The sequence below is a fragment of the Stegostoma tigrinum genome, chromosome 7 (assembly GCF_030684315.1).
Source record: "Stegostoma tigrinum isolate sSteTig4 chromosome 7, sSteTig4.hap1, whole genome shotgun sequence".
NCBI classification, from domain to species: Eukaryota; Metazoa; Chordata; class Chondrichthyes; order Orectolobiformes; family Stegostomatidae; genus Stegostoma; species Stegostoma tigrinum.
In genome coordinates, this window is record NC_081360.1 from 65,963,398 (window position 1) to 65,990,904 (window position 27,507).

At 44.3% G+C, this 27,507-nt stretch overlaps 1 protein-coding gene across 8 annotated transcripts in view; it reads right to left on the minus strand.

Annotated features, from left to right (window-relative positions):
- Positions 1-27,507, minus strand: part of slc12a8 (solute carrier family 12 member 8) — a 155,079-nt gene that overhangs the window by 107,888 nt on the left and 19,684 nt on the right. For 5 of the 8 annotated variants that reach the window (XM_059647374.1, XM_048534977.2, XM_059647375.1 and 2 more), the window contains 4 exons: positions 22,701-22,940; positions 15,229-15,375; positions 8,341-8,532; positions 1,220-1,451 (listed from right to left, as the gene is read on the minus strand). In XM_059647374.1, the coding sequence (XP_059503357.1) occupies positions 1,220-1,451; positions 8,341-8,532; positions 15,229-15,375; positions 22,701-22,826 (697 nt within the window). In that variant the 5' untranslated portion in view covers positions 22,827-22,940. Of the gene's footprint in view, positions 1-1,219; positions 1,452-8,340; positions 8,533-8,626; positions 8,716-15,228; positions 15,376-22,700; positions 22,941-23,786; positions 23,959-27,507 lie in introns of those variants that run through there. The other 3 variants (XM_059647376.1, XM_059647377.1, XM_048534985.2) reach the window with 3 other exon arrangements.

Below are 27,507 nucleotides of genomic sequence, written 5' to 3' on the forward strand. Positions count from 1 at the left end.
AAGGAGGATTCACCTCTGTGATTTCAGCAACAAAAATGCCAGGAATTTTGGGTGATGAGATATATTGCCTGGCTCACCAATCAAGTAGTCTTCCTGTTTCGCTGGACCCAAAACTTTAACTGGCTTTTTTCTTCACAGATGCTGCCAGAACTGCTGAACTTTTCCAGCAACTTTTGTTTTTGTTCCTATTTACAGTATCTGCAGTTCTTTCAGTTTTTATTCTTAATTCCCACTCTCACTGGGACTGCTGCTTCCCCACATGATAAATCTACTTTCTATTTCCTGAGATATTGTGATGAGTTAGAGAAGTAACTGTCAACGCCCAAATGGAAGAAAGCATCTTAGTGTGGTTGCACCTCTGTCCAGAAAGAAATACATTTCAAACAGAAACAATAACTGCTGCAGAAACCCAGCAGGTCTGGCAACATCGGTGGAGATAAAGTATGGTTAACATTTGGGTCCAGTGGCCTAGTTTCAAAAGTACTTATTTGTTTAAAATCTCATGCTCAACCAACATCTTCACGGAAGGCATTATGCCAACTTCTAAGTCCCATGTTGGATCTTTGAAGCTTACAGTGTCAATTCTAGTTCCCTCAGTAAAATTGGCGGGGTCTCACTTCACAGCAAGAGTCCCGCTGACAGATCTAACGAAGGAAAATGAGATTGGGCTGAGGCAGGTATGGAGAAAGAGAGTGGAAGTTCTGGGCTGTCAGACTTCATCAGGAAACTACATTTGTGTTTGCCCAGGCCAACCAATCATCATACTGTCAGCAATTTAAAAGATCAAGGCTAAAACCTGGTTAGCCTCTTAAACAAATGTGAAGAAAAATTCATGCAACAGACAAAAGAGTAGGGATCTTAAACAGCATAAATTAAAACTTCATATTGAGTGACAAGCAAAACTCCATGTTATATTTATTTTGCATATAGATGACATCCACTTCTTGCAGGTACATTACCTCACTATTTGCAGTCACAATGATCATTTTAGATGACATTACATACTTGATATTACAATGGCACATTTGACATACCTTATAAACAATGAAAGGAAAAGTTTATTCCCCTGCAGTGCTATCAACTTTTTGTGACAGCCACTAATTGGGACAAAAGTCACACAGAGCAGTTCTACCTCTGAAGATTTTCGAACATACATAGCCAGGTTGTATCAAATGGTACACTGTTGCTGACAATGTTGAAAAAAAATATATTTTCTTACCAGGATCCAGGTGTGTGAAAGTACCAGTAACAAAATCCATTGTAGAGATAGCCAGCAAAGCTAAAAGCAACAGTTGAAACCGAATGATCCATGTGACTCCTGCTAGATTAATTCCCAGTAATCCCAGAAGCACAGCAATAGAAATTCCCCGAACGGCCCAGATGTTACTGAGATCCAATAAGTCGGCAATGGATTCTGCAAAGCCAGTGATGTACATAGCACCTGCAACACACTGAAAGAGACCATTATTTTATTGTTGCCATCAAAAACACATTTTATTAACATTGTATGCAGGCTTTATGATGACAGTGATCTGTTAATGTGAATCATGTGCCAATCATCTTAAATTAAGCAGCACATTTTATTACTTTAAAAGACACTGTGTAAACACAAGTTGATGTTGTCATTACTGCATGAACTAGAATGTCCAAAGTGAACTGACTGGTTGATCTTAACTGGTGCAGCAAGTTCGATTCTAGTCACCAAAGGACGAAAGTCAAGGCCTCGGAACAAGTGCACAAGCGACTTACTTGCATAGCAGGAATAATTAGGAATTTCTAATTTGAGGAGAGGCTGGGGTTATCCTTCTTGGAATAGAGAAGATTTGATAGATGCTCAAAATCATGTATGACTTTGGTAACACTAAATAAGGTGAAACTGTGGCAGATGTGTCCATAACCAGAGGCTAGAGATTTGAACCGACGAGCAAACAAAAGAGAGATAGGATAAGGAAATATCATTTTACACAAGAGGAGCTCTTATGCATTGCCTGAATGGATAATGGAAGGCACTTTATAATAACACTAAAATGAAATGGATAAATACTTGCAGGAAAACACATACTGTAGTTTGGGAAAAGAGCAGGGGACTAGGATTAGGATTAAATAATTCTCTAATGGAAGTGGCACAGACATAAGACGTGTGCTTTTCTGGGCTGTATAATTTTATGAGTGTTCCTCACAGTTCTATGAACTGACATCCCTATATAAATAGAAGTACTGACCAGACAGAATCTTGCATTTTCATCAGTTAATAATACTAATTAAATTTAAATACAATCATTGCAAACAACTCATGATTGGAGCTACTTTGATGGTACTCACATCTAGTGTAGTGGCTAGTAAATAAAGAACAATTTCACTGCTACTGCAACTCAAAATAACAGGAATCTGTTTCACCATTCAATTAAATTATGGCAACTTTCAGCTTTTACTCACGAATAAGGTGAGTATTCCATTCTTCCTCATTCTTTAGTTGTGTAACAAAAGCTGTAAAAAGTGTATTGACGATCAGAAAGATGAGGATTGTTTTACATGTTCCATAAGAAGGCACAAGACCACTCAATTTCCCTGCGTGACAATCAGCTGGCATCTTGGGCAGGTAAGGAAAACTTCAGTTGACTGGATAGATTGGAAAGACTATGGTTGTTTCTTCTTAGAGAGGATTTAAAAAAAAAAATTGATTGATCTATTTAAATTATGAATGATATAGATTGAGCAGACAAATTGTTCACTTTGCGGAAAGGGTTGAAACCCCTTTGGAGAGCCAAAGTGTTACTTGGGTGTACCATCTCACTATGCTGCATGAACTCATGCTCATGAAAAGGGTTGCTGCCACTACGCACATTAAATGGAGGAAACTACAGAATACTTCTACTCATGGTCTAATGTGGTAGAGGAAAACTGCTTCCTCGTCTAACTCGGACTTTGAGGACCAATCCTTTGAGATCCTCAGCTGTTCTGCCCAAAGTCTAATTAGTCTCATCATTGTGTGCGATGCTCATGTTACTCCTCAGTGTTAACCCTTTCAGTCCCATAAACAAACAAAGGACACAGGCTTAAAAAGGACAGGAAACATGAGGAAAAGTTTTGATTTTGTTTAAAAGGTGGCAAATTGTTAAGGATATACCAGCTGAAAGGCTCTGGACACAGATTCTATCCAGTTCTCTTTTGAAAGCCATTATTTATCATCTTCAGCGAAAACATTTGCAAAGCTATAGGGCAAGGATAGGGAAGATCAGAGCTTAGGAATCAATTGTTGACAATTAATGTTAATAATTTGGATCTGGGGTCTAAGAAAAATGGAATATATCACTGATAAGTGTGAAGTTATCCACCTTGGAAAGTGGAAGTGGAATGCAGAGTGTCATTAAATGGAACAAGGTTGGGAAGTATTGGCATCTAAAAGAACCTGGCTGTCATTATTTATAAGTAACAGAAACTTAATGCAGAAGTGAGCAATCTGGTGTGCTTATCACAAGATGAGATTATTATAAGAGCAAAGAAGACTTGCTTCAGTTGTACAGAACTGTGGGGTAACGTGTGCAATTTTGTGTATCACTGAACCCTGCCGCATCTTCACCATCTCCCCAGACCTCCCACTGACTGAGGATGAACGGTCAGTCCCTAGTAAGGGGCTCACCTTTGTCCCCCTACAACCACACATCAACGAATACCAGTCACGATTGGACATAGAGCAGTTTTTCCGCTGCCTTCGCCTCCATGCCTACTTCTTCAAACGGGAGCCTAACCCTCCCTCCACTGACCCCTTCACCCGCTTCCAACACAAGTCCTCCTCCTGGACACCACCCCCAGGCCTCCTACCCTCCCTCAACCTCTTCATCTCCAGCTGCCGTCGAGACATTAACCGCCTCAACCTCTCCACCCCTCTCACCCACTCCAACCTCTCCCCTGCAGAACGGGCAGCCCTCCGCCCAACCCCAACCTCACCATCAAACCCGCAGATAAGGGTGGCGCAGTGGTAGTATGGCGCACTGACCTCTACATCGCTGAGGCCAGACGCCAACTCTCCGACACCACCTCCTACCGCCCCCTCAATCATGACCCCACACCCGAGCACCAAACCATCATCTCCAACACCATTCATGACCTCATCACCTCAGGAGACCTCCCACCCACAGCCTCCAACCTCATTGTTCCCCAACCCCGCACGGCCCGTTTCTATCTCCTTCCCAAAATCCACAAACCTGCCTGCCCTGGTCGACCCATCGTCTCAGCCTGCTCCTGCCCCACCGAACTCATCTCCACCTATCTGGACTCCATTTTCTCCCCTTTGGTCCAGGAACTCCCTACCTACGTCCGTGACACCACCCACGCCCTCCACATCCTCCAGGACTTCCAATTCCCTGGCCCCCAACACCTCATATTCACCATGGATGTCCAGTCCCTATACACCTGCATTCCGCATGCTGATGGCCTCAAGGCCCTCCGCTTCTTCCTGTCCCGCAGGCCCGACCAGTCCCCCTCCACCGACACCCTCATCCGCCTAGCCGAACTCGTCCTCACCCTCAACAACTTCTCTTTCGACTCCTCCCACTTCCTACAGACTAAGGGGGTGGCCATGGGCACCCGCATGGGCTCCAGCTATGCCTGCCTCTTTGTAGGTTACGTGGAACAGTCCCTCTTCCGCACCTACACAGGCCCCAAACCCCACCTCTTCCTCTGTTACATTGATGACTGTATCGGCGCCGCCTCTTGCTCCCCAGAGGAGCTCGAACAGTTCATCCACTTCACCAACACCTTCCACCCCAACCTTCAGTTCACCTGGGCCATCTCCAGCACATCCCTCACCTTCCTGGACCTCTCAGTCTCCATCTCAGGCAACCAGCTTGTAACTGATGTCCATTTCAAGCCCACCAACTCCCACAGCTACCTAGAATACACCTTCTCCCACCCACCCTCCTGCAAAAATTCCATCCCCTATTCCCAATTCCTCCGCCTCCGCCGCATCTGCTCCCAGGGTATGACATTCCACTCCCGCACATCCCAGATGTCCAAGTTCTTCAAGGACCGCAACTTTCCCCCCACAGTGATCGAGAACGCCCTTGACCGCGTCTCCCGTATATCCCGCAACACATCCCTCACACCCGCCCCCGCCACAACCGCCCAAAGAGGATCCCCCTCGTTCTCACGCACCACCTCACCAACCTCCGGATACAACGCATCATCCTCCGACACTTCCGCCATCTACAATCCGACGCCACCACCCAAGACATTTTTCCACCCCACCCCTGTCTGCTTTCCGGAGAGACCACTCTCTCCGTGACTCCCTTGTTCGCTCCACACTGCCCTCCAACCCCACCACACCCGGCACCTTGCCCTGCAACCACAGGAAATGCTACACTTGCCCCCACACCTCCTCCCTCACCCCTATCCCAAGCCCCAAGATGACATTCCACATTTAGCAGAGGTTCACCTGCACATCTGCCAATGTGGTATACTGCATCCACTGTACCTGGTGTGGCTTCCTCTACATTGGGGAAACCAAGCGGAGGCTTGGGGAAACCAAGCGGAGGCTTGGGGACCGCTTTGCAGAACACCTCCGCTCAGTTCGCAACAAACAACTGCACCTCCCAGTCGCCAACCATTTCCGCTCCCCCTCCCATTCTTTAGATGGCATGTCCATCATGGGCCTCCTGCACTGCCACAATGATGCCACCCGAAGGTTGCAGGAACAGCAACTCATATTCCGCTTGGGAACCCTGCAGCCTAATGGTATCAATGTGGACTTCACCAGCTTCAAAATCTCCCCTTCCCCCACCCAATTCCAAAACCAGCCCAGTTCGTCCCCTCCCCCCACTGCACCACACAACCAGCCCAGCTCTTCCCCTCCACCCACTGCATCCCAAAACCAGTCCAACCTGTCTCTGCCTCCCTAACCTGTTCTTCCTCTCACCCATCCCTTCCTCCCACCCCAAGCTGCACCCCCATCTACCTACTAACCTCATCCCACCTCCTTGACCTGTCCATCTTCCCTGGACTGACCTATCCCCTCCCTACCTCCCCACCTAAACTCTCTCCACCTATCTTCTTTTCTCTCCATCTTCGGTCCGCCTCCCCCTCTCTCCCTATTTATTCCTGAACCCTCACCCCATCCCCCTCTCTGATGAAGGGTCTAGGCCCAAAACGTCAGCTTTTGTGCTCCTGAGATGCTGCTTGGCCTGCTGTGTTCATCCAGCCTCACATTTTATTATCTTGTGTATTGGAGTATTGTGTGTATTTTGCCTAAAGGAAGAATGTACTTTCCATAAGAGGGAATGCAGCAGAGATTCACTGGACTAAGATAACAAGGTGTAGAGCTGGATGAACACAGCAGGCCAAGCAGCATTAGAGGAGCAGGAACGCTGACGTTTCTGATCTATGTTCAAGATGAGGATTAAAATATTTCTAGATACTAAAGTCACCAGAAGATATGGCAAGAGCCTGGGAATAGAATTGATTGTCACTTGTAGTTTGAACAAAATCATCTAGCTCATCTTGTTATCTCAGATTTTCCAGCATCTGCAGTTCCCACTATCTCTTCACTGGACTAATTCCTGATTTGGCAGAAATATTTGATGAGGAGAGAATTTGAAAACTGGGCATGTATTCTTTGAAGTTTAGAAGAAAGACAGTTGATGTGGCTGAAATTTACAAAACCGAGCAGTGGCTAATTAGACAAGGTAGACGCAATCTCAGAATGATGACAAGAGAGTGAGGATTGATACAAAGAGATAACACAGTCATCTGGTATGTTCAAGATGGGGATTAAAATATTTCTAGATACTAAAGTCACCAGAAAATGTGGGGAAAGTCTGAGAACAGAATTCATTGTCACTTGTAATTTTAACAAAAAATTACAGTGATAAAATGTTTAAGTTGCCATACCACAATGGCACCTATAACAATAACTGTACGCATAGATATGCAAAACCTTTTCTTTTAAATTATGGAAAAGTCCATCTTAGTTCAATTCCCGGCTCCTCAACTTGGGAAAAGACCACACACTGGCCCACTGGAATACCGGGCCAGAAGACTCCACAGAAGCCATCAAGGACCAACCTCATCATCAATCCTAGGAAGAAAGGCATCATAAAAGTCACCCAAGATATTCCCGGGCACTGGATGCCAGGCTAAAACTGCGTCATCACCAAAACCACATATAGCATGGAGGTTGATGATCAGCATAGTCTAGAATGGTGGAGTGAGTCCAAGAGGCTGAATGGTCTACTTCTGCTCCCACGTTCTGAGGGGCACTTGCTAATTTGCACTTGCTAGCAGCTGGCATGAGCTGAAACCAAATAACGCATCTCTGTTATGTAACCTTTCTGTGATCCTATGGACAGTCACAATGGAAAGTGTACATACTTTACTATTTGTGTACCCATTTAACACTACTGTCTAGTTCTAAGTTCTCAGCTATGGGCATAAATCTCTGATGGGAGTATCCTATATGTTTCTTATTAACATTGAACAAAGGACAAAGATTAAAATATCAAACATGTTTGTTCCTTTGATCTATATAACATGGATATTGACAAAAATATGGGCATAATACTAGACCTTTTTATTTTAAGCAAGAAAAGCTTGGACAAATACTACAAATCAAGCTTTGTTAGGAAAGTAGCATCAAAAGTGCTGACTAAAGCAGTTTCTCTGCAAATAAACTTGAGGGTGGTCTAACATTTGTTAGATTTTCCAAGTCTGATTTGAATCCTTATATTGGCAGAAAATTTGTGTGTGAATAATCCTGTCACATAAAGGACTCGCCAGCAGAGGTCTTTATGTACCCAGCTACTATTAGCATTGCTGGAAATTCAAAAGCATACTTGTGTAAAAGATTTTATGCCATCAACAGAATTTGCACACTCATGAGACTGGGCCTTCACAGAGAAAGAGAGAGAGAGAGGCAGTTTAAATAATGATTGGCTGCAGTAAACTATGTTCTACATGCAGTCTTCATGTTGTAACAAATTCTACATTTCCACTTGCTATTCTGCACATTTCATTTCATTTTTTAAAAATTTGGACCTCACTTAAATTCCTCCATTCCAAAAATTTTCTCGCCATCAGCCGTTGAATCCAAATCCACATGTGGTTCAGAATACACTGCATGCTATCTCTAAATTCCAGACTGATCATTGCCATCATTTTGGAATAATGCGAGCCCCTGCTATTGTGACACTGAAGTGACAGGTCGAGCCACCATTACTGTAGAATTCAGTGATCTAGTGGTCAAATGCAATGTCCACATTGTATGCAGAAATGCTGCAAAATGTCAGAATTGAGGTAAGCAGAATTCTAATCGGTACATAAAAATCACAACCATGAAGTCTAGATTACCTGTCCAAATACATAGAGAAATCCAAAGGTTCCTCCTACTCGACCTCCCAGAACTGTAGAAAGCATGGCATATACTCCACCATTTCCAAGACTGCACCTCTCCCACACGCCAATTCCAGATAGCACTGTCACCAGAGCAACCAAGACAACCAGGGTCACCATAAACATTCCCAGTAGTACACCAGTATTTCCCTAAGGTTGAAAAACTATTGTCAGTTATTTGACACTAATCAGAGATAAATTTAACCAATCCTCAGCAACAGTTACATATTGGCAGAGAAATTACCAATTGTGATCAGACAAAAGAATATACATTGACATTTAGATAACTTCTGACTCTGGAAATCACTGTTCAGAAGCCTCCTGTTTTGAAACAGAGCAGACTTGTGCAGGAATTCTTGCTGGAGAGGAGATCAACGTCAAAACGATGCACTCTTTTATAGCACGTGGTGTGCTGCATTCCATGTTTAAATATCCAGCAGCAGACCTAGCCAGTTTGACAACTACTCTGAAAGGACACATACTTAAGGTGAGTCTGCAGGTAGGTGAGAGGTAGATTGCAAGTTAAGTGGATGAGTGTTCAGGGTAAGTAGAGTGGGTTGAGTTAGGTGAGGATAGAGGTTTTTTGTTTTAAATTTTGACATTTGTAATATTTTGCTATGGTGTTGCAGTCGAAATGGAATGTGAACAATTGCACTTGATTGGAAAGATTGGTTAAGCGCACTGTTGGAAAACATATTGAAAAACTGGTTATTTCTATTTTTAAAATGTGTTTCATTTCATCCATGGTGAGACTACCTTTCAAGATCATTGGCTTGCTCGCCAAGCTGGCTGATTATCATGCAGATATTTCATCACCATGCTAAGTAACATCATCAGTGCTGCCTCCAATGAAGAGACGTTGTTCTGCTCTGCTTGGTATTTATGTGATCCAGTCTATTAAGTTGGGTTGGGTCATTTCAGGTTCTGTCTGCATGGGTTTGTATATGGGGTCTAATTGCACATGTAATGCAATCAAGAAACATGTTGAATTAATGTACAAAAGATTATAGGTCAAATAAAATCCATAAGTTTAGTATATGGATTCAATTTGAACACCAAAATTACCAAAATAATTTTAGCTTGGAGGAGTACATTGGAAGAAACGAGACTGAAAACAAGTGGATTGTGCGACACTGGAGCAATTCAAATTTGTCTGTCAGGACAAAACCATAATAAAAAAAGGCAGATGTGATGTAGAAGTTAGAAGGAGGACGGAGATAGCTAGAAGTAAATTTGTCAAGATGAAATATGTACTAACAACAAAAGAACTCAAGCTTGTAACATTGAAAAAGAAAACACAACGTACTACATGTTTACCAACCTATAGTTTGTTTCAGAAACCTCAATAATAAATAAAAATCCATGGAAAAGAATTAGGGGCCTTTGAAATATGCGTGCTAAAATTCCATAAAGACCATTAATAAAAATAAGGAGGTGCTCAAAATTGCCAAAGACACAAAAATTCTATTTAAAAAAGGTGACATCCAGAAAAGATAATACTGAGATTTCAGACATTCAATCAGCCTGTGGGGTCTCTGGTGGAGCACAGCAGAAAAAGGGGTCAATCCAGACACATTTGGGTAATAGGTGTCAGAGTGGTAGAAATGAGTGAGAATGTGAGAGAACGGTGCAAGACGTACAAGTGTGGTGTACGATGGCAGCAAATCTGGTAGGAATGACTAAAAGCAGCAAAACAGTTGCAGCAATAATAGGGTGGCACAATACCTCAGTGGTTAACACTGCTGCCTCACAGTGCCAGGGACGCAGGTTCGATTCCACCCTTGGGCAACTGCCTGTATAGAGTTTGCACATTCTCCCCGTGTCTGTGTGGGTTTTCTCCCACAATACAAAGATATGCATGAAAGGTAGATTGGCCATGCTAAGTTGCTAATAGTGTCCAGGAATGTTTAGGTTAGGTGCGTTAGACATGGGGAAATACAGAGGCATGAGAGAGGATGCAACAAAACAAAGATTTACAACAATAACATGAGAACAGGGTTGGGAAGATGCTTCCATTGGTAGGAGAGTCTAGGACCCGAGGGCACAGCCTTAGAGTAAAAGGAAGGCCTTTTAGAATGAAGGTAACGAAAAACTTCTTCAGTCAGAGAGTGGTGAATCTATGGAATTCACTGCCACAGAAGGCGGCTGTGGAGACCAGATCATTAAGTGCATTTAAGACTGAGATAGAAAGGTTCTTGACTATCAAGGGTTACAGGGAGAAAGCAGGAGGATGGGGGTTGAGGAACTTATCAGCCATGATTGAACGGCAGAGCAGACTCGATGGGCTGAATGGCCCAATTTCTGCTCCTAAGTCTTATGGTTTTATATTAGAAAACAAACAGAATGAATCTCTTCAACAACAAAAACAGAAATTGCTGAAAAAACTCAGCAGGTCTGGCAGCATCTGTGAAGAAAAAAAGAGAGTTAACATTTCAGGTCCGGTGATCCTTCCTCAGAAACCAGACCCAAAACGTGACTGACTTTTTTTCTTCACAGATGCTGCCAGACCTGCTGAGCTTTACCAGCAACTTCTGTTTTTTAATTCCTGATTTATAGCATCCACAGTTCTTCTAGTTTTTACTTAAACTAAATTTCTGACATGGAAGAAAAAGCTGAAGGATAATTTAGTCGAGATCTTTCAAATTATGAAAGGTTATGATAGAATATTACCATTGGTGAGCAAGAGCAAAACCAGAACCAGGGGCTATCAATGTGAGACTAATTGCATAGTGGTTTGTTTCCAGCTTACTGATAACTGTCAATGAAGCAGTCACTCTGCAACTGTTTTCTTAGAGTGGATTTGGAATTGTCCCTCATGAACTGTCAGGTTGCAACAATGAAGATTTTAGGGGAGGGGAACCTTCAACTCAGCAGACCCACCTGTCTTTCAAAAGGAACAGAGACAAGGATAAGATTGTTTCCCTTCTGTCCTGTAGCAGTCTCTGTTAAAATCCAGTAGCTTTCCAACAGTCCACGGGCTGGGTCACATGGCTTCTTAGAGCTTCAGAGACTCTGTCTCCCAAAAAGTAGTTACAACTGCAACATTTTAGCAAGTGACTGTCATTGTCCTTTGCTGTGAAAAGTTTAATCAAAGATGCCACCTCTTTCCCAGCTGATGTTACAAATGAACTTGTTAGATACTAAAAGCCACCAATCATCATATGGGGAATGCAGAAGTGGAGAGAATGTGGAACACTCTAGCACAGAAACTAGGAGCAGGAATAGGTCATTTGGCCCATCGAGTCTGTTCCACCAGTCAATATATGATCATGGGTAATCCTCGATCTCAATGCCACACTTGCATTTTCTCCCCATACTGCACGATGCATTTAAAATCTACAAATTTATCTATCTCTTTCTTAAATATATTCTGACAGCCTCCACAGCATTCTGTGATATAGAATTCCACAGGTTCATGCCATCTGTGCGGGAAAAAAAAGTTTCCTCATCTCAGACCTCAATAGTCCAATCTGTATTCTAAGACGGTAACCCATAGTTCTGGACTCCCCTAACCAGGGAAAACATACTCACTTCAATCTAGTCAGTCCAGCCCTGTTGAAATTTGATACAATCCAATCAATCAGATTTTCCTTCATCGTCCTAAATGCCGGTGAATTCAGGCCCAGTCAAACCAATCCAATAAGACAGGACAGTCCTGCCATCCTCAGAAGCAGCCTAATGAACCTTTGTGGCACTCCCTTGACGACAAATAAATTATTTCTAAAGGAAGAGAGACTAAAACTGCACACAATACTCCAGGTGTGGTCTCTCAAACATCCTGTAATTAAGGCAAATAGAATTGCTGTTTTGAAAAGAATAGAGGGTCATGCTGGTACAGCAAGATGAGCAACGTTGGTAGAAAGCTTGAGTAAAGCATAATTTTTAGGAAGTGCTGTGTTTCCATAAAGTATATTCTAAATTAATTCTTGTCTATCTCCTTCATTTCAGCTTTTCAAATGCTTTGTATCTCTTTTGTCATCTTACACTTTGCATAACAACTCAGAAACATGGGAAAATCTTCAGTGCTTACGGTGTAGTATCTTTCTTTACTGGAATAATCTCCTATGCTCCCTGGAATACAGAAGAATGAGGGGTGACCTTATGGAAGCAAAGATTCATTGAGGATTTGACATGGTAAATGTGGAAAGGCTGTTATTTCTTGTGACAACAAAATGTGAGGCTGGATGAACACAGCAGGCCAAACAGCATCTCAGGAGCACAAATGCTGACGTTTCGGGTGAAACTGTTTTAGGACCAGAGGGAAAAAATCGCAGAATAAGCATTTGCACATTTTAGACAGAAGAATTTTCCTACCTACGGCAGTATTTATTGCCTATTCCTAGTTGGCCTTGAGAAGGTGATGGTGAAATTCTGCAGTGTCTGTGCTGTGGGTAGACCCATAATGGTATCAGAGAGTTGTGCCAGGATTTTGGCCCAGTGACATTGAAGAAATGCCAACATATTTCCTAGTCTAGGTGGGAGTGGCTTGAAGGGGAACTTGGAGGGGCAGTGTTCCAATGTATTAGCTGCCCTTATCCACATGTAACAAAATAGGGTGGAATTTTCAGTTTCTATCAAAAGACGAAACACCCAAGCTGCCTCTTCAAAGGAATATATTTATCTTCAAGTCAGGCTGTTTAGGGGGCAGCAATCGATTTTTTTCTTAAATAGAGTCTCTGGGGGTAGAAGTTCCACATAGCAAGAAGTGCCTGACTATCAGAAGTCTGCAGGTCTCACACTTGGCAGCATCATAGAGTGGCTGTGGCTGATGCCATTTGAACAACCAAGATCATGACTACAGAATGTTAGATGAGGATGTTCTGGGGTTGGGGAGTCAGGGAGAGTAGAAACAGTGAGATGAGATGCAAGGTAGAGCAGTGGCTCTCAGTTGCCACTTCCCTGCTCTATATCCAGTCTCTTCATTGTGTACAAGTGAGTGATGAACGAGGGAGTCCTATTCTCGTAACAGAGGTAAGCTGCACTAGTTTTCCAATCAGTTGGGCCACCTCTATTTTTCCCACGCAGCGCTGAGAACAATTGCTGCCCAGCCAGGAACAGGTCATGAATTGAGCATTTAAAAGCCTCAACTGCCATTAGGGAGGTTAAGTGGAGCTTTGATCTTCCTAACCAGAATCAATTTAGGCGGACATGGCAGGGTTTTGGGATGCTCCCCCATCCCCCTAAAAACCTCAACCTAGCTGATTACACTGCTTTCCTACCTCCAGACAACTGCCTTTGGGACCAGACAATTTCTCTTAGTTTTTGCAAAGAGCCCTGACCATTACAGATCAAATCAACCAGAAATGATATTCATAATCCAACTGTTAGTCTACATTGGTTTATTTTCATAAGAAGCTACTTATGCTTTCCCAAAAACTCGAAACCCAGTTGGTTCACTCTGTCAGAGAAGTAATAAAGTTATCCTGATATACAGATAATATTTCATTTGAAATATCTACAATGATTCATGGCTTAATATTTAGCATAATGTCACAGAAATTTTGCATATGTCAGAACTGTAGGTAACAGAAACTAGATTAAAAAAAACAATTTTTAAGATGAGATGTGACACCACATTAAATGCATAACAAAGAATTATAGTCATGGTATCTGAACTACAGATAAACTCATTAACATGAGAAAATAAAATAAAATTGTTTAATTCCAAGAGTATTGAAGACATGGACTTTCACCCTTCTTATAATAGGAGAAGGTGAGAGTCAAGCATTCAATTATCTTGCCCTTTCATTGAAAACTACAAGGAAAAGTAACTGGATACTGGGTGTAAAAATGTACCACCCAGTCCACCGTTATAGTAATAGAAGAGTGTAGGAGAAGAAACTAGTTACAGGAGTCCATAGTGTTCAAATTGCATAACTAAGACCACAAGAAATAGCAACAGGAATAGGCCATTTGGATCTACTTCCTTATTCAATATGCTCGTGACTGATCAGGCATTCTTCATGACTACTTTCCTGCAGTTTCCCCTTGATCTTTGATTCCCCTACTATTCAAGAATCTACTTCAGCCTTAAATATACAGATGGACTCTATCCACACAGCTCTCTGTGGCAAGGAGTTTCAAAGACTCTCAACTTTCTCAGAGAAAAAACCCCTCTCCATCTTGGTCTTAAAATGGTGGCCCTTTATTTTGAGAATATGCCCTCTGGTTCTAGACTGTCTCATGAGGGGAAACATCCTCTCACCCAGTCTATTGTTTGCCAGATGCTTTAACTATTTTAAATCTCATACGGATACAATTAAAAGTTACAAATTAATTTTGGAAAGAAATTTAAATATATCAAATCACATTTATGAAAGCCATTTGCAACTTCATACAAGTAAAAAATCATGCCAAATAAATTAACCTTTAGGTTAAATCGTCTAAAATTTTGAGACAATAAAATGAAAACCAAAAGAACTGTGGATGCTGTAAATCGAAAAAAAAAAGTTGCTGGAAAAGCCCAGGTCTGGCAGCATCTGTGAAGAAAAAACAGAGTTAACATTTCAGGTCCGGTGACCCTTCCTCAGAACCGATACTACAATAAAATGAGTCGGCCTCAAAATATCAAAATTCAAACAAACTACTCAACTGTTTCTTTTTCAAAACTTACCTATAATAATCTTCTTTCAGTAACTTTTTAAATTACTTTGGTGTTCTTATTTCTTCTCTCATTTTTTAAAATGTTGTTACAAACCCATTTATTTTGAAAAATTGCAATGTTAGTAGACATAAGAATTTTACACAAAATGATTAAATGGTCCTGTGTCTGAAAACTAAAATCAAAATACAACTTCTCCAAATTACCATAGTTTCTACAGCTATTACAGCGAAGTACAAACTTACCACAAGCCATCCAGTCCGCAGGAAGAGAACCACTCCAAAGATGTTAATCATACAAGTCGTAAATACTCCATCCCATGTTCCAAATAGCACTGGTTCCCAAACAAATATCTTAACTTTCCACCAGGGCTTAACATGGGACTGGGATACCTGTTTGGTGCATTAACATCATTTTATCATTACACCCTAGCACATACAATACAGTGATTCTAAAAGACAAAGGATTTGTGCTGAAACCAAGTTAATCCTGGCAGCCACTTTCATGCCAAAGCCTTCATAAATTAGATCACGTAATTAACATATTGCAATATAAAGCAGATTTATAAAGAAAGCAGGGTTATGCACTTCTAACTTTGTAAACTGAATTTAAAGTTTCATAATGATCTACCTTTAAATTTGCTCAATATATAACGCACATCTCAGATAGAAAGTGGAATCAAACATGAGTCAGCTCAGTAGCAGTCAAATTTTAAAAAAAGTTTATAATATTGTGTAAAAACGTTAAATACAATTTAGTTTTGAAGTCTCTTTCATGCCCTAATAGAACATTGACCATGGAGCAGTCCACGACTATGCTGAGCCAGGAGTTTACCATTGCTTCTTGTAGCCTTGCTGACCAGGAAATTCTCCGTTTAACTGCCTGCCATCAGGCATACAGGAAGGCGATAAGGGCTGATAAATAACTTCTTTGATCATGGTCTGAACAGATCTTCCACGGCCAACTAATATACTGAAGTGAATCATGAACTTGGAGCTTTTAGCACAAAATTAGGAATGCAACAACTGTGCCACAAGCCCTCCACTTTAAAATCTAATCATCTAAATTAGTCATAAACTGTTGTCACAATAAATGGTTGAACTGACATCAAACTGCATTAAACATCTGTTGTCCTCAAGGCATGTACTTCAGTCTATTTCTGTTTAAAGAAAACATTCAAGAGATATATATTCACATGAATTTATAATATGTGATATTTTACACAACTCCGTCCATTTTAAAACAAAAAGTGTCTGAACAATTGCAGTAAATGTGAAAAAGAAGAAAATTAATCAGCCTCATCAAGTTTGTAAGATCAATACATCATGGCTACATTGGGATTTAAATGGAAATGTTACAGAGTATATTGCAATTTAATAAGATGCTGTACTTTTAGAAGTAATGTTCAACTTCATATTTAAATAGGTCTTTATTTGCACAGTAGTGGGAGCAAGATCAGATTGATAATATATAACTCCTTAGGTTCAACATTATGACATATACACAGGAGATCTCCAATTTATCAACGTTTGACTTATGCCAAAGTGCCATACTTGTGAATGTGATCCCATACATGGTTGCAATTTTCAACACATAACATATGAACATTTTCTGTACTTATGAACAGCTGATTTAGACTGTCTTGCATTGTGTTCTGACTTGTGTACAAATCGGCTCGCAAACAGACTCCAGAACTGAAACTATTCACAACCTAGGGAGTGCCTGCATGAAATGGGAATGAACGAGGCCTTTCAGCCTACAGTGATGAATATCTTACATTATGACCAGAGTCTACATTTTCCTAGATGTGCGTTTGCGCGCTGAGCTGGAAGGTTCGTTTTCAGACATTTCATCACTATTTTTTATTTGAAAAAATATACTTTATTCATAAGGTGTACAAAAAAATAAACATTTATACACCTACCCAGTCACGCAAGCTGCTCCAGGTTACCCGGGGCACTTACACCAAGTAAAGGGAAAAAAAAACAAAGGAAAAAAAACAAAGAAAATACCCCGGCAGTCGTCTCCCCGCACAGTCGCCATTGGCCCCCTGACCAGTTGGGGAAGGTGCCAGCTGGGCCCAGTTACCAGATAGGGCCCTTGTTTCTACTCTGGACAAGGGGTTTCATACGGTGGTCTTTCCCCACCGCGCCTTGGCGGCGGCTGCCCCAGGCTTTAGCGCGTCCCTCAGCACATAGTCCTGGACCTTGGAGTGCGCCAGTCTGCAACACTCGGTCAGGATCAGTTCTTTCAGCTGGCAGACCAGCAAGTTGCGGGCAGGTCAAAGAGCGTCTTTCACTGCATTGATGGTCCTCCAGGCGCAGTTGATGTTGGTCTCGGTGTGCATCCCGGTAAACAGCCCGTAGAGCACGGAGTCCCGTGTCATGGAGCTGCTCGGGACGAACCTCAACAAATACCACTGCATCCCCCTCCAGACCTCCTGCGCATAGGCACACTCCAGAAGGAGGTGATTGACAGTCTCGTCCCCCGCCTCGAGGGCAGCGTGCGGTGGCACAGAGATTCCGGGTGTGCATAAAGGATCTCACTGGCAGAGCCCCTCTCACCGCCAGCCAAGCAATGTCCTCGTGCTTGTTTGAAAGTTCTGGCGATGAGGCATTCTGCCAAACGACTTTGGCAGTCTGCGTGGGGAACCACCCGACGGGATCCGCCCTCTCCTTTTCCCGAAGGGTCTCGAGGATACTATGTGCTGACCACTGCCTGACGGCCTTGTGGTCAAAGGTGTTTCCCTCCAAAAATTTCTCCACAAAGGACAGGTGGTATGGGACGGTCCAACTACTCGGAGCGTTCCGCGGCAACGAGGCCAGGCCCATCCTTCGCAACACCGGGGACAGGTAGAACCTCAGTAAGTAGTGACACTTAGAGAAAAGGAGGAGGAGAGGGGACCTAATTGAGGTATACAAGATAATGAGAGGCATAGATAGAGTTGATAGCCAGAGACTATTTCCCAGGTCAGAAATGGCTAGCACGAGGGGTCATAGTTTTAAGCTGGTTGGTGGAAAGTATAGAGGGGATGTCAGAGGCAGGTTCTTTACGCAGAGAGTTGTGAGAGCATGGAATGCGTTGCCAGCAGCAGTTGTGGAAGCAAGGTCATTGGGGTCATTTAAGAGACTGCTGGACATGTATATGGTCACAGAAATTTGAGGGTGCATACATGAGGATCAATGGTCGGCACAACATTGTGGGCTGAAGGGCCTGTTCTGTGCTGTACTGTTCTATGTTCTATGTTCTATGTTCTACTTGGTGCTTGCATACTGAGGATCTACGCACAGCTTGATGCAGCCGCACACAAAGGTAGCCATAAGGGCAAGGGTGGCATTCGGTACGCCCTTTCCCCCATTTTCCAGGTCTTTGTACATGGTGTCCCTGCGGACCCGGTCCATCCTCGACCCCCAAATGAGGTGGAAGATGGCCTGGGTGACCGCAGCGGCGCAGGTCCAGGGAATAGGCCAGGCCTGCGCCACATACAACAGTACCGAAAGCCCCTTGCACCTGACAACCAGGTTCTTACCCGCGATGGAGGGGGAGCGGAGCGTCCACCTGCCCAGCTTCTGCTTCAGTTTGGTGATACGCTCCTCCCAAGTCTTAGTGCACGCCCCGGCTCCACTGAACCAAACACCCAGCACCTTCAGGTAATCTGTCCTGACGTTGAAGGGGATGAAGGAGCTGTTGTCCCAGCTCCCGAAGAACATGGCCTCGCTCTTACCCTATTGACTTTGGCACCCAAGGCCAGTTCAAACTGGCCACAGATGTCCAACAGCCTACTCACCGACTGACGATTGGTGCAGAAGCCGGCGACATCGTCCATGTACGGGGAGGTCTTGACCTGAAGGCCTCCGCTGCCTGGGATAGTCATGCCCTTCAAGCTCACGTCCTTCCTGATGGATGCGGCGAAGGGCTCCACACAGTACACGAACAAGGCAGGAAAGAGCGGGCAGCCCTGCCTGACTCCAGAACTGACGGGAAAACTGTCCGATTCCCACCCGTTGATCGAGACTGTGCTAACGATGTTGACGTGGAGGAGCCAGATCCAATTGCGGATGCTCTCTCCGAACCCCAATTTGGAGAGGACGTCCCTCATGTAAGCATGAGAGACCCTGTCGAAGGCCTTCTCCTGGTCCAGGCTGACGAGGCAGGTGTCCACCCGCCTGTCCTGTACGTAGGTGATCGTATCCCTGATGAGCGCGAGGCTCTCAGCGATCTTCCTGCCCGGCACAGCACAGGTTTTGTCAAGGTGAATCACTGACTCCAGGAAAGACCTGACCCAGTTGGCTCTGACCTTGGCCAGGATTTTGTAGTCCAAGTTCAACAGTGAAATGGGATGCCAATTCTTAATTTCTTCCCTCACCCCCTTTCTCTTGTAAATGAGGGTGATGATGCCCTTCCTCATGGACTTGCACATTTCCCCTGCCTGAAGCACACTATCGCACACCTCCAGCAGGTCCAGGCCGACCAGGTCCCACAGAGTGGAATACAGCTCGACCGGTAAGCCGTCGCTCCCAGGAGTCTTATTCCTCTCCAAGGACTTGAGGGCTCTGGTCAGCTCATCCAGGGATATCAGCCGGTCCAGCCACTCCCTCGTGCCGTCGTCTAAGACCTCCGTGATAGACGACAGGAACGACTCGGAGGCCGTGCTGTCCGTGGGCTTTGTGTCGTACAGTCTGGCATAGAAGGATCTGCTGATCCTCAAAATGTCGGGCCGAGACGACATCATCGAGCCATCGTCCTCCTTCAGCCAGCTAAGCACAGAGCTCTCTTTGTGCACCTTCTGAAAGAAGGAACGCGAGCACGTCTCGTCCTGCTCCACGGAGCGGACCCTGGACTGGAAGATTATCCTGGAGGCCTCCGCGGCGAAGAGCGAGGCTTGCTGGCCCCTCACCTTGCGGAGGTCCTCCATGACATCGACCCCCATCAACTGCAGAAGGAGCAGCTTCTGCACCCTTTTCTGGAGTTGCGACAGCTTTCCCTGCCTCTCTCTCGCCTTCCAAACACCCTTGAGGACAAAGAACCTCTTGATGTTCTCCTTCACCGTCTCCCATCAGTCGCCCAGAGACTCAAAGAGGGGTTTCACAGTTCTGCAACCAGCGTAATCCCTCTTATGCTCCTCGATGTTCTCTGGGGTCAACAGAGTCGTGTTGAGCTTCCACGTCCCCTTGCCGGCCTGCTGGTCGTCCTTTAAGTGACAGTCGGCCAGCTGGAGGCCGTGGTCAGAGAAGAACACCGGCTCGACGCCAGTGGACCTGACTGAGAACACCCATGACACAAACAGGAAGTCTATCCTTGAGCGGATAGACACGTCTGGCCGCGACCAGGTGTATCTCTGCTGCGCTCCGTCTGCAGGGGTGCTGAAGACGTCGAGCAGCTTGGCGTCCTTCACCGTGCCCATCAGGAATCTGGACGTGACATCCAGTTGACTCCCCCCACCCGCTGTCCTCATGCCGGAACTTCCATCTGCATCGATGATGCAGTTGAAGACTCTGCCTAGGATGACTGGCCTGGACGTAGCCAGCAGGGGTGGAAGCCGCTGCAGGATGGCCAACCGCTCACTCCGTACCACTGGGGCGTACACGTTGATCAGCCTCAGGGGAGCGTTCCTGTAGGTGACATCAGCCACTAGGACGTGCCTCCCCACCACCTCCTGAACTTGAGAGATGGTGAAGTTGCACCCCCGCAGCAGAATAGCCAGGCCCAAGGAGTGACAGTTGCTACCCCCCGACCAGATCGGAGGCCCACAGGTCCAGGCGCCAGACCATTTCCCGTACCTGCTGAGGTGCAGTATCCCGCACTCCTGCAGAAACAGGAGGTCTGCCTTGACGGTGGTCAGGTAGGCCAACATGGACACACATCTTGCGGTGGACTTGACGCTGCGCATATTAATGCTCGCAACTCATACCCCCATTGTGGGCAGTGACCGCAGTACCCTCCCCAAGTCCAAGGTCCAGCCCCTCCATCTGTCCCTTCATGCCCATTGCCCGGGCTAACTGCTGGACACTCTCCGGGCTCAGGAAACCGTCCGTGCTGCCTTCCGGGTAGCATCCCCCCGTCGGGGGTACAGAGGCAGGAGAGTCCGGCTCTGGGTCAGGCTGGGGACACGCTGTTTCCTCCTTCCCGCCTGAAAGTTCCGGGGGGCCCTCCAGGGCCCCAGCGGCGCATGCCTGGGTGTCGGAGAGACCCTCAGGATGCCTCCCGTCACCTGGAAGCGGGATGCTGCTTTCCTTCTCCCTTGAGATCTTTAGCTTCTGCTTTGGGCGGGCCTCCTCCGAATCTCCCTCGTCAGAGGAGCTCTTATAGCCCCCCTGTAGCTGCCTCTTCCTGCCTGATGGTTGCGGCCTCTGGGCCCGCCGGCATGCCTTCCTCCTTGCTTTCCGGACCGTCATCCACTCCCCTGGGTCACCTCTCACCTCCTCCATTGACTCCGGGTGTTGGGGGGGAGCGGAGCCTGCAGGGGCGCTTTGCTGGCCTCGGGTCCGTCCTGCGGGGCTGGGCCGTCTTGCACGACCTGGCCCTCCTACACATTGGGGGGGTCCTTGCAGGGCCCTGGTGCCTTCCTCTCCTCTGGGGGGGCTGGCCCCGCATTGCCCCTGCCGGCGACCTGGGCGTAGGTGGTCCCCCGCTGCAGGCATGCCCTATAGAGATGGCCCGCTTCCCCGCGGAGGTTGCAGCTTTTATCTTGTGGGCAATCCTTTGCAAGGTGTCCCTCCTCCCTGCAGTTCCTGCAGATGGTAGCTTTGCATTCGGCCGCCACGTGACCTGACCTACCACAGGCATGGCAGACTTTAGGTTGCCCTGCGTAGGTCAGGTAGCCTTTGCTCTGCCGATCGCAAAGCTGGACGGTGGGTGTACAATGTTCCCGTCCGCGCCCATCCTCAGCATCACCTTGACCTGCCTCTTACTGGTCCAGATGCCAAAGGGGTCCATGATGTCGGTTATGTCCCCTTCCACCTTCACGTACCTTCCAAGGAAGGTCAGGACATCAACTGCTGGCACATGCGGGTTGTACACGTGTACAGTCACCATACGGCTCCTCTGCGCTGGCATCACAAACAGCGGGACAGCAGTCAGTACGGAGAGGGGGCCCTCACCTCCTTTCTCCTTGAAAACCTCCAGGAAGCACTCGCAAAGCTTGGCACTCCTGAAGGTTACATCATAAAAACCTCCTCCAGGGAAATCCTGCAGGCAGAAAATGTCCGCAGCAGCGAACCCACAACAGTCCAACAGGACCCTCTTCACGAAGAAGGTGCGGTCCACAGGTGCACCTTCATCCACCTTCTTCATGGAAACACGGATGGTGTTCCGGACCCCCTGACCTGGGGCACGAGCACTTGCCGCAGCCATCGTTGCAGGTTGGCTGATCCCCTGAACTGTGAACTAGAAAAATTACCTCGATAATTCACAGAAATAGTTTGGATCAAGACATCGCTGCTACACACAGTCCGAATGCGCCATCAAATAGGTAAAACAGTGTTGAACCGATACTTCTCGTTTCCCAATGCATCTCGTGACTAATCTGTTGAGTCTATTCCCAGCAAATGAGGTTCTATGCAGAGTTAAATTACAAAATTGCCCAATGCCTATATTGCTCATAGTAATTGGGCCAAATCTATTTTTATTTTTTTTAAAAAAAGCAAACAACTAAGGAAAAATGTACTCCAGAAGTTACCCCATGGACCGTAACTACAAATCTGTTGGTCAAACTCACCCGTGCAGCTTCATGGAAAAGTTCCTGCGCACCTCCAGTACTTTTAGATTCATAGGAACCATTTAGTAGTAATACTGCTTTGTTTGCTTCATCTGAATTACGTTTCAGATTCCAGTCTTCTTCCATGCCGTGGAAATACTGCAGTCTCCAACCAAATAGTATAAAGTTATATGTGTCAACACCTAGACTTGATCAAAGTGCCTTTTGTCTTCATGAAAAGAGGCCACTTCATTCTTTACTCTAAAATTAAAAAAAAACAAGTCTTTAGAAATTCAATCCATTGTTGTAGTTTCTTTAATTAAGAACTTGCTTCCAGAAGTTTTGAACTGTCGCCAATATGTTTTGTAAGGTGGGGTTCTGTTTGACAAGTATTAACTGGATCACACATCACAAAACCCTATCAACTGAGATTTACATAGACGATATGCTTTTCAAGAACGTTGGGATTGTCACTGAATAAGCAAACATCGAAATCTTGCATAAATGATTGGCTAATTAATCTATTCTCATGCCTTTAGTTAAGGAGTTAAGAATACAATGAATTTAAAAAGGGCCCTCTTGTGACATGATGGTAATGTCCCTACCCCTGAGCCAAGAAACTTGGTTTCAATTCCCACCTGCTCCAGACATGCGTACTAGCATCTCTGAATGGGTTAGAGCATAGAACATTGAACAGTACAGCACAGTACAGGCCCTTCGGCCCACAATGTTGTGCCGTCCTATTATCCCACTAGGAAGAAACTATCATGTCTATGCTACGTTATTCTATCATCCATGTGCCTATCCAAAAGTCACTTAAATGTCTCTAAAGTATCTGACTCCACTACCACCGCCAGCCGCACATTCCACACACCCAGCATTCTCTGTGTGAAATACCCACCTCTGACACTCCCCTATACCTTCCTCCAATCACTGTAAAATTATGCCCTCTTGTAATAGTCATTTCCACCCTGGGAAAAAGTCTCTGGCTATCCACTCAATCTATGCCTCTCATCATCATGTACACCTCTATCAAGTCACTTCTCATCCTTCCTTGTTCCAATGAAAAGAACCCTAGCTCCTGTACCCTTTCAACAAAAGACCTACCCTCCAGTTGAGTCAGCATCCTGGTAAATCTCTTCTGCATCCTCTCTAAAGCTTCCACATCCTTCCTATAATAAGGCAACCAGAACTGAACACAATATTCCAAGGTTGATTAGGAATTTGGGTACGAGAGAAATGGAGGAGTCTTGTGGTGTTAGAGGATCCAGGTTCAGATCTGCTTGAAAGGCATATAATACCAACTTTATATAGGTTGATTGGAAAATATAAATCCATGAGAGAATCTGTTTTTCTCCAAAAAATACACAAGAGCTCATTCAACTAAATAAGTCTTAACAACTCATCCAAAAAACAGCAAGTTTAATAATTCAAGATAACAAAGTGTGGTGCTGGATGAACACAGCAGGCCAAGCAGCATCTTAGGAGCACAAAAGCTGACGTTTCGGGCCTAGACCCTTCATCAGAAAAAGCTTTGCCTGCTGTGTTCATCCAGCCCCATACTTTGTTATCTTGGATTCTCCAGCATCCGCAGTTCCCATTATCTCTGATCACAAGTTTAATAATTCAGTACTGCAATGTCAGTTTACATTACGCATTCATGAAACAAGGCATAAACCCAGACTGTTCTGATCCTGATGTGACAATGCAACCAACTGAATCAGATTGAAATGATAAATATTAGGTTTAAAGACATTCTCCTCCCCAAAGCATTCATCACTAAATGCCACTGAATGTAAGCAATGTGAAAATACGCTTCTTGTTTTAAATTAATTATCTGCACAGTTTATAATGTATTGCTCTCATCCACCAGAGGAACCTTTATCTCTCTATAGAGCTTATGATATAATTAAACAGTTATAAGCACGTCAAAATGTTAATAAAACAGTCTAAAAGGTGGAGGACAAATTCTGTGTTCATCACACACTAAAATATTTTGAGAAATATATGCTAAAATTAGTTTACTAATTTTAAACTAATTTGCAACTACTAATTGACTATATATATTAAAGATGGCAGGGCAGATAATTTGCTGTGACTACAGAATTAGGGAACTTCCGGATGTTGTAATCCAACGCAATCATACCTGCAGTAGGTGCTTGTGAATGCAGGAACTTTGAATCAGACTTATTGAGCTGGAGACCAAGATACAGAAAATGCAGCACTTGCAGGAGAAATATTTACCTGGACACTTTCTTGTCGGTGGTAGTCAAACCCCTTAGAACAGGGTGTTCTGACTCATGTATTGGTCAGGGACAGGAGAGTGTGACTACAAGTGAAGCAGATAAGGGGACCCAGTGGGCAGGAGCCAACAGCCACAGCTTTTGCAGTTCTCTGACATATTTAAGGTTTTCTCAGCTTGTTTTGGATGACAGTAAGAGGTGCAGGGTCAAGGAGGTAACAGGCCATGACACTGATCCCAGAATCACTGCAAAGGGGTCATTAAGAAGGAAAGTAGTGGGAGTAGGGGCTAAGGAGTATGGTGAAGGAGATTGACACTGTTCTCTGCAGCACAGAGCATGAATCCAGACAACTGTGTGTGTGCCCAGTTCAAGATATCTGCTTTGAGCTAGAGAGAAACTTCCAGTAGAAAGGAGAGGATCCAATTGCTGTGGCCCACTGACACAGACAGAAATAGGAAAGAAATTCTGCTGAGTGAAAACGAGATTAGGTATGAAATGTTAAAACATACAAACCCTCAAAAAGGAATAATTCCTGGCTTTCTGTCTGCTTGCAAATTGTCATAAAATGAATAAGAGTAGACAGATAAACATGTAGCTTAAAGGTTAGTTTGGAGAAAGTTCGTTCCAGCTCGTGGGGTACTGACACCAATACTGGGGAAAGTGGTATCTGTACCAGTTGAACTGGTATTCTCATTACTGCTTACTTAAGCATGTTGTTCAAGGTTTTAAACTAAACATGGTGGATAAGGGATCAAACTTGGATAAATGTAACAAATCAAGGGATACAGTTGACACAGGAGAGTAAAATACTATTGTGGAAAATGTAGGTTACAGAATGATAAGAAGGGAGAAAGAGGAAAAAAAATTAAGAATAAAGGAATAATAAACAAGACTAGATACTGGAAGGATAAAAAGTAAAGGCTCTGCATCTGAATGCAGCCAGCGCTAATAAAGTTAATGCATTTATAGTGCTCATTGAAATGAAGAAATGTGTTCTGATAGCCATTAGCAAAGATTTCGTAATTATAATTATAAAGTTTTTGGACAGTGGGCTAAAAATACAGAGACACTTCATTAAGTCAAGTAAACTGTGTAAGGGGTTTACAATCCTTAAATACATATCACTGGAATATATTTCATACATACAATGTTGTTTTATTAAAGCAGTGAGGGAGAATTCTAGACAAACCGGCACTGTTTGTGTGCGATCACACCAACAATGCTCCATAGCAGCAGTGTCTACTACCTACAAGACTCACTGCCAAAAATTTGCCAGTGGTCTTGAGACAGCACCTTCCAAACCTAGGGCCTCTACTATCTAGAAGGATAAGGGCAGCAAATACATGGGAACACTACCATCTGCAAATTCCACTCCAAGACACTCGCCATCCTGACTTGGAAATACATCACCGTTCCTTCACTGTCATTGGGTCAAAATGCTACAACTCCCTTCCTATTGGCAGTGTGGATCTATTTATAGCACGTGGACTGCAGTGGTCCAAGAAGGCAGCTCACACCTACTTCTCAAGAGTCAATAGGGGCGGGCAATAAAATGTCAGCCCTGGATTTTTCCTCCTGAAATTTCACCTTGAGAAATCTGCATATACGTTGGCCACATTATTGCAGAACAGGGATAGCTAGACAAACCAAATCAGCCTCACTATCATTGGATTTGCAACACTCGTAGGTACAAAGGTTTGTATGACTTGCTCGAGTTCTGAAATCACTAGTCAATACAAACAGTTTTTGCAGACCTCTGGGGATGTTTAAGATTTTCTTACAATTGGAATTCTTTTCTCAAAACTTTTAACAAGTTGGTGACTGGAGAATAATTTATTAATTTCAATAGTGGATTGACTAAGCAACAGGAAGCAGAGAGGTGGGAAAAATATGTCTTTTTCTGGTTGACTAGACGTAATTGTGGGTGCCACAGAATTCGGTCCTTGAACCCAACTCTTTACAATCTATCTCATAGACTTGAATCTGGGGGCAGAAGGTGTCGAAAGCCAAATTTGCAGATGATACTAAGGTAGGTGGGCAGTTGCAATGAAGAAATGAGTAACTTACAAATGGATATGAATGGGGTAGGTGAATGGGCTGAATTTTGACAGATGAAGTTAAATGCGGATAAGTGAGAAGTTACCTATTTTGGTCAGAGGAATAGAAGGCAATTTATATTCTAAATGGAGAGAAACTTCAGAGTGCTTCTGAACAGAGGGATCCGGGAGTCCTTGTGCATAAGTCAGAAGATTAGCGCAGGTACAACAGATAATAAGGGGGGCAAATGGAATATTGGCATTTACTGTTGCTTACATTTTTGCATTTACAATTGTTGTGGGCACAGTTCAGAGAAGGTACACTAGATTGATTGCAGAGACAAGGGGTTTGTCTTGTGAAGATAGATTGAGCAGTTTAGATCCATACTCTCTGAAGTTTAGAAGAGAGAGAGAAGATCTAATTGAGATATACATGATGCTAAAGGAGGGGACAAAATAGATGTAGGATGTTTCCTCATTGGAGTAACTTCGAATGAAATGTCACAGTTTTAGGATAAAGGGTAGCAGATTTAAAATACAAATGCACCT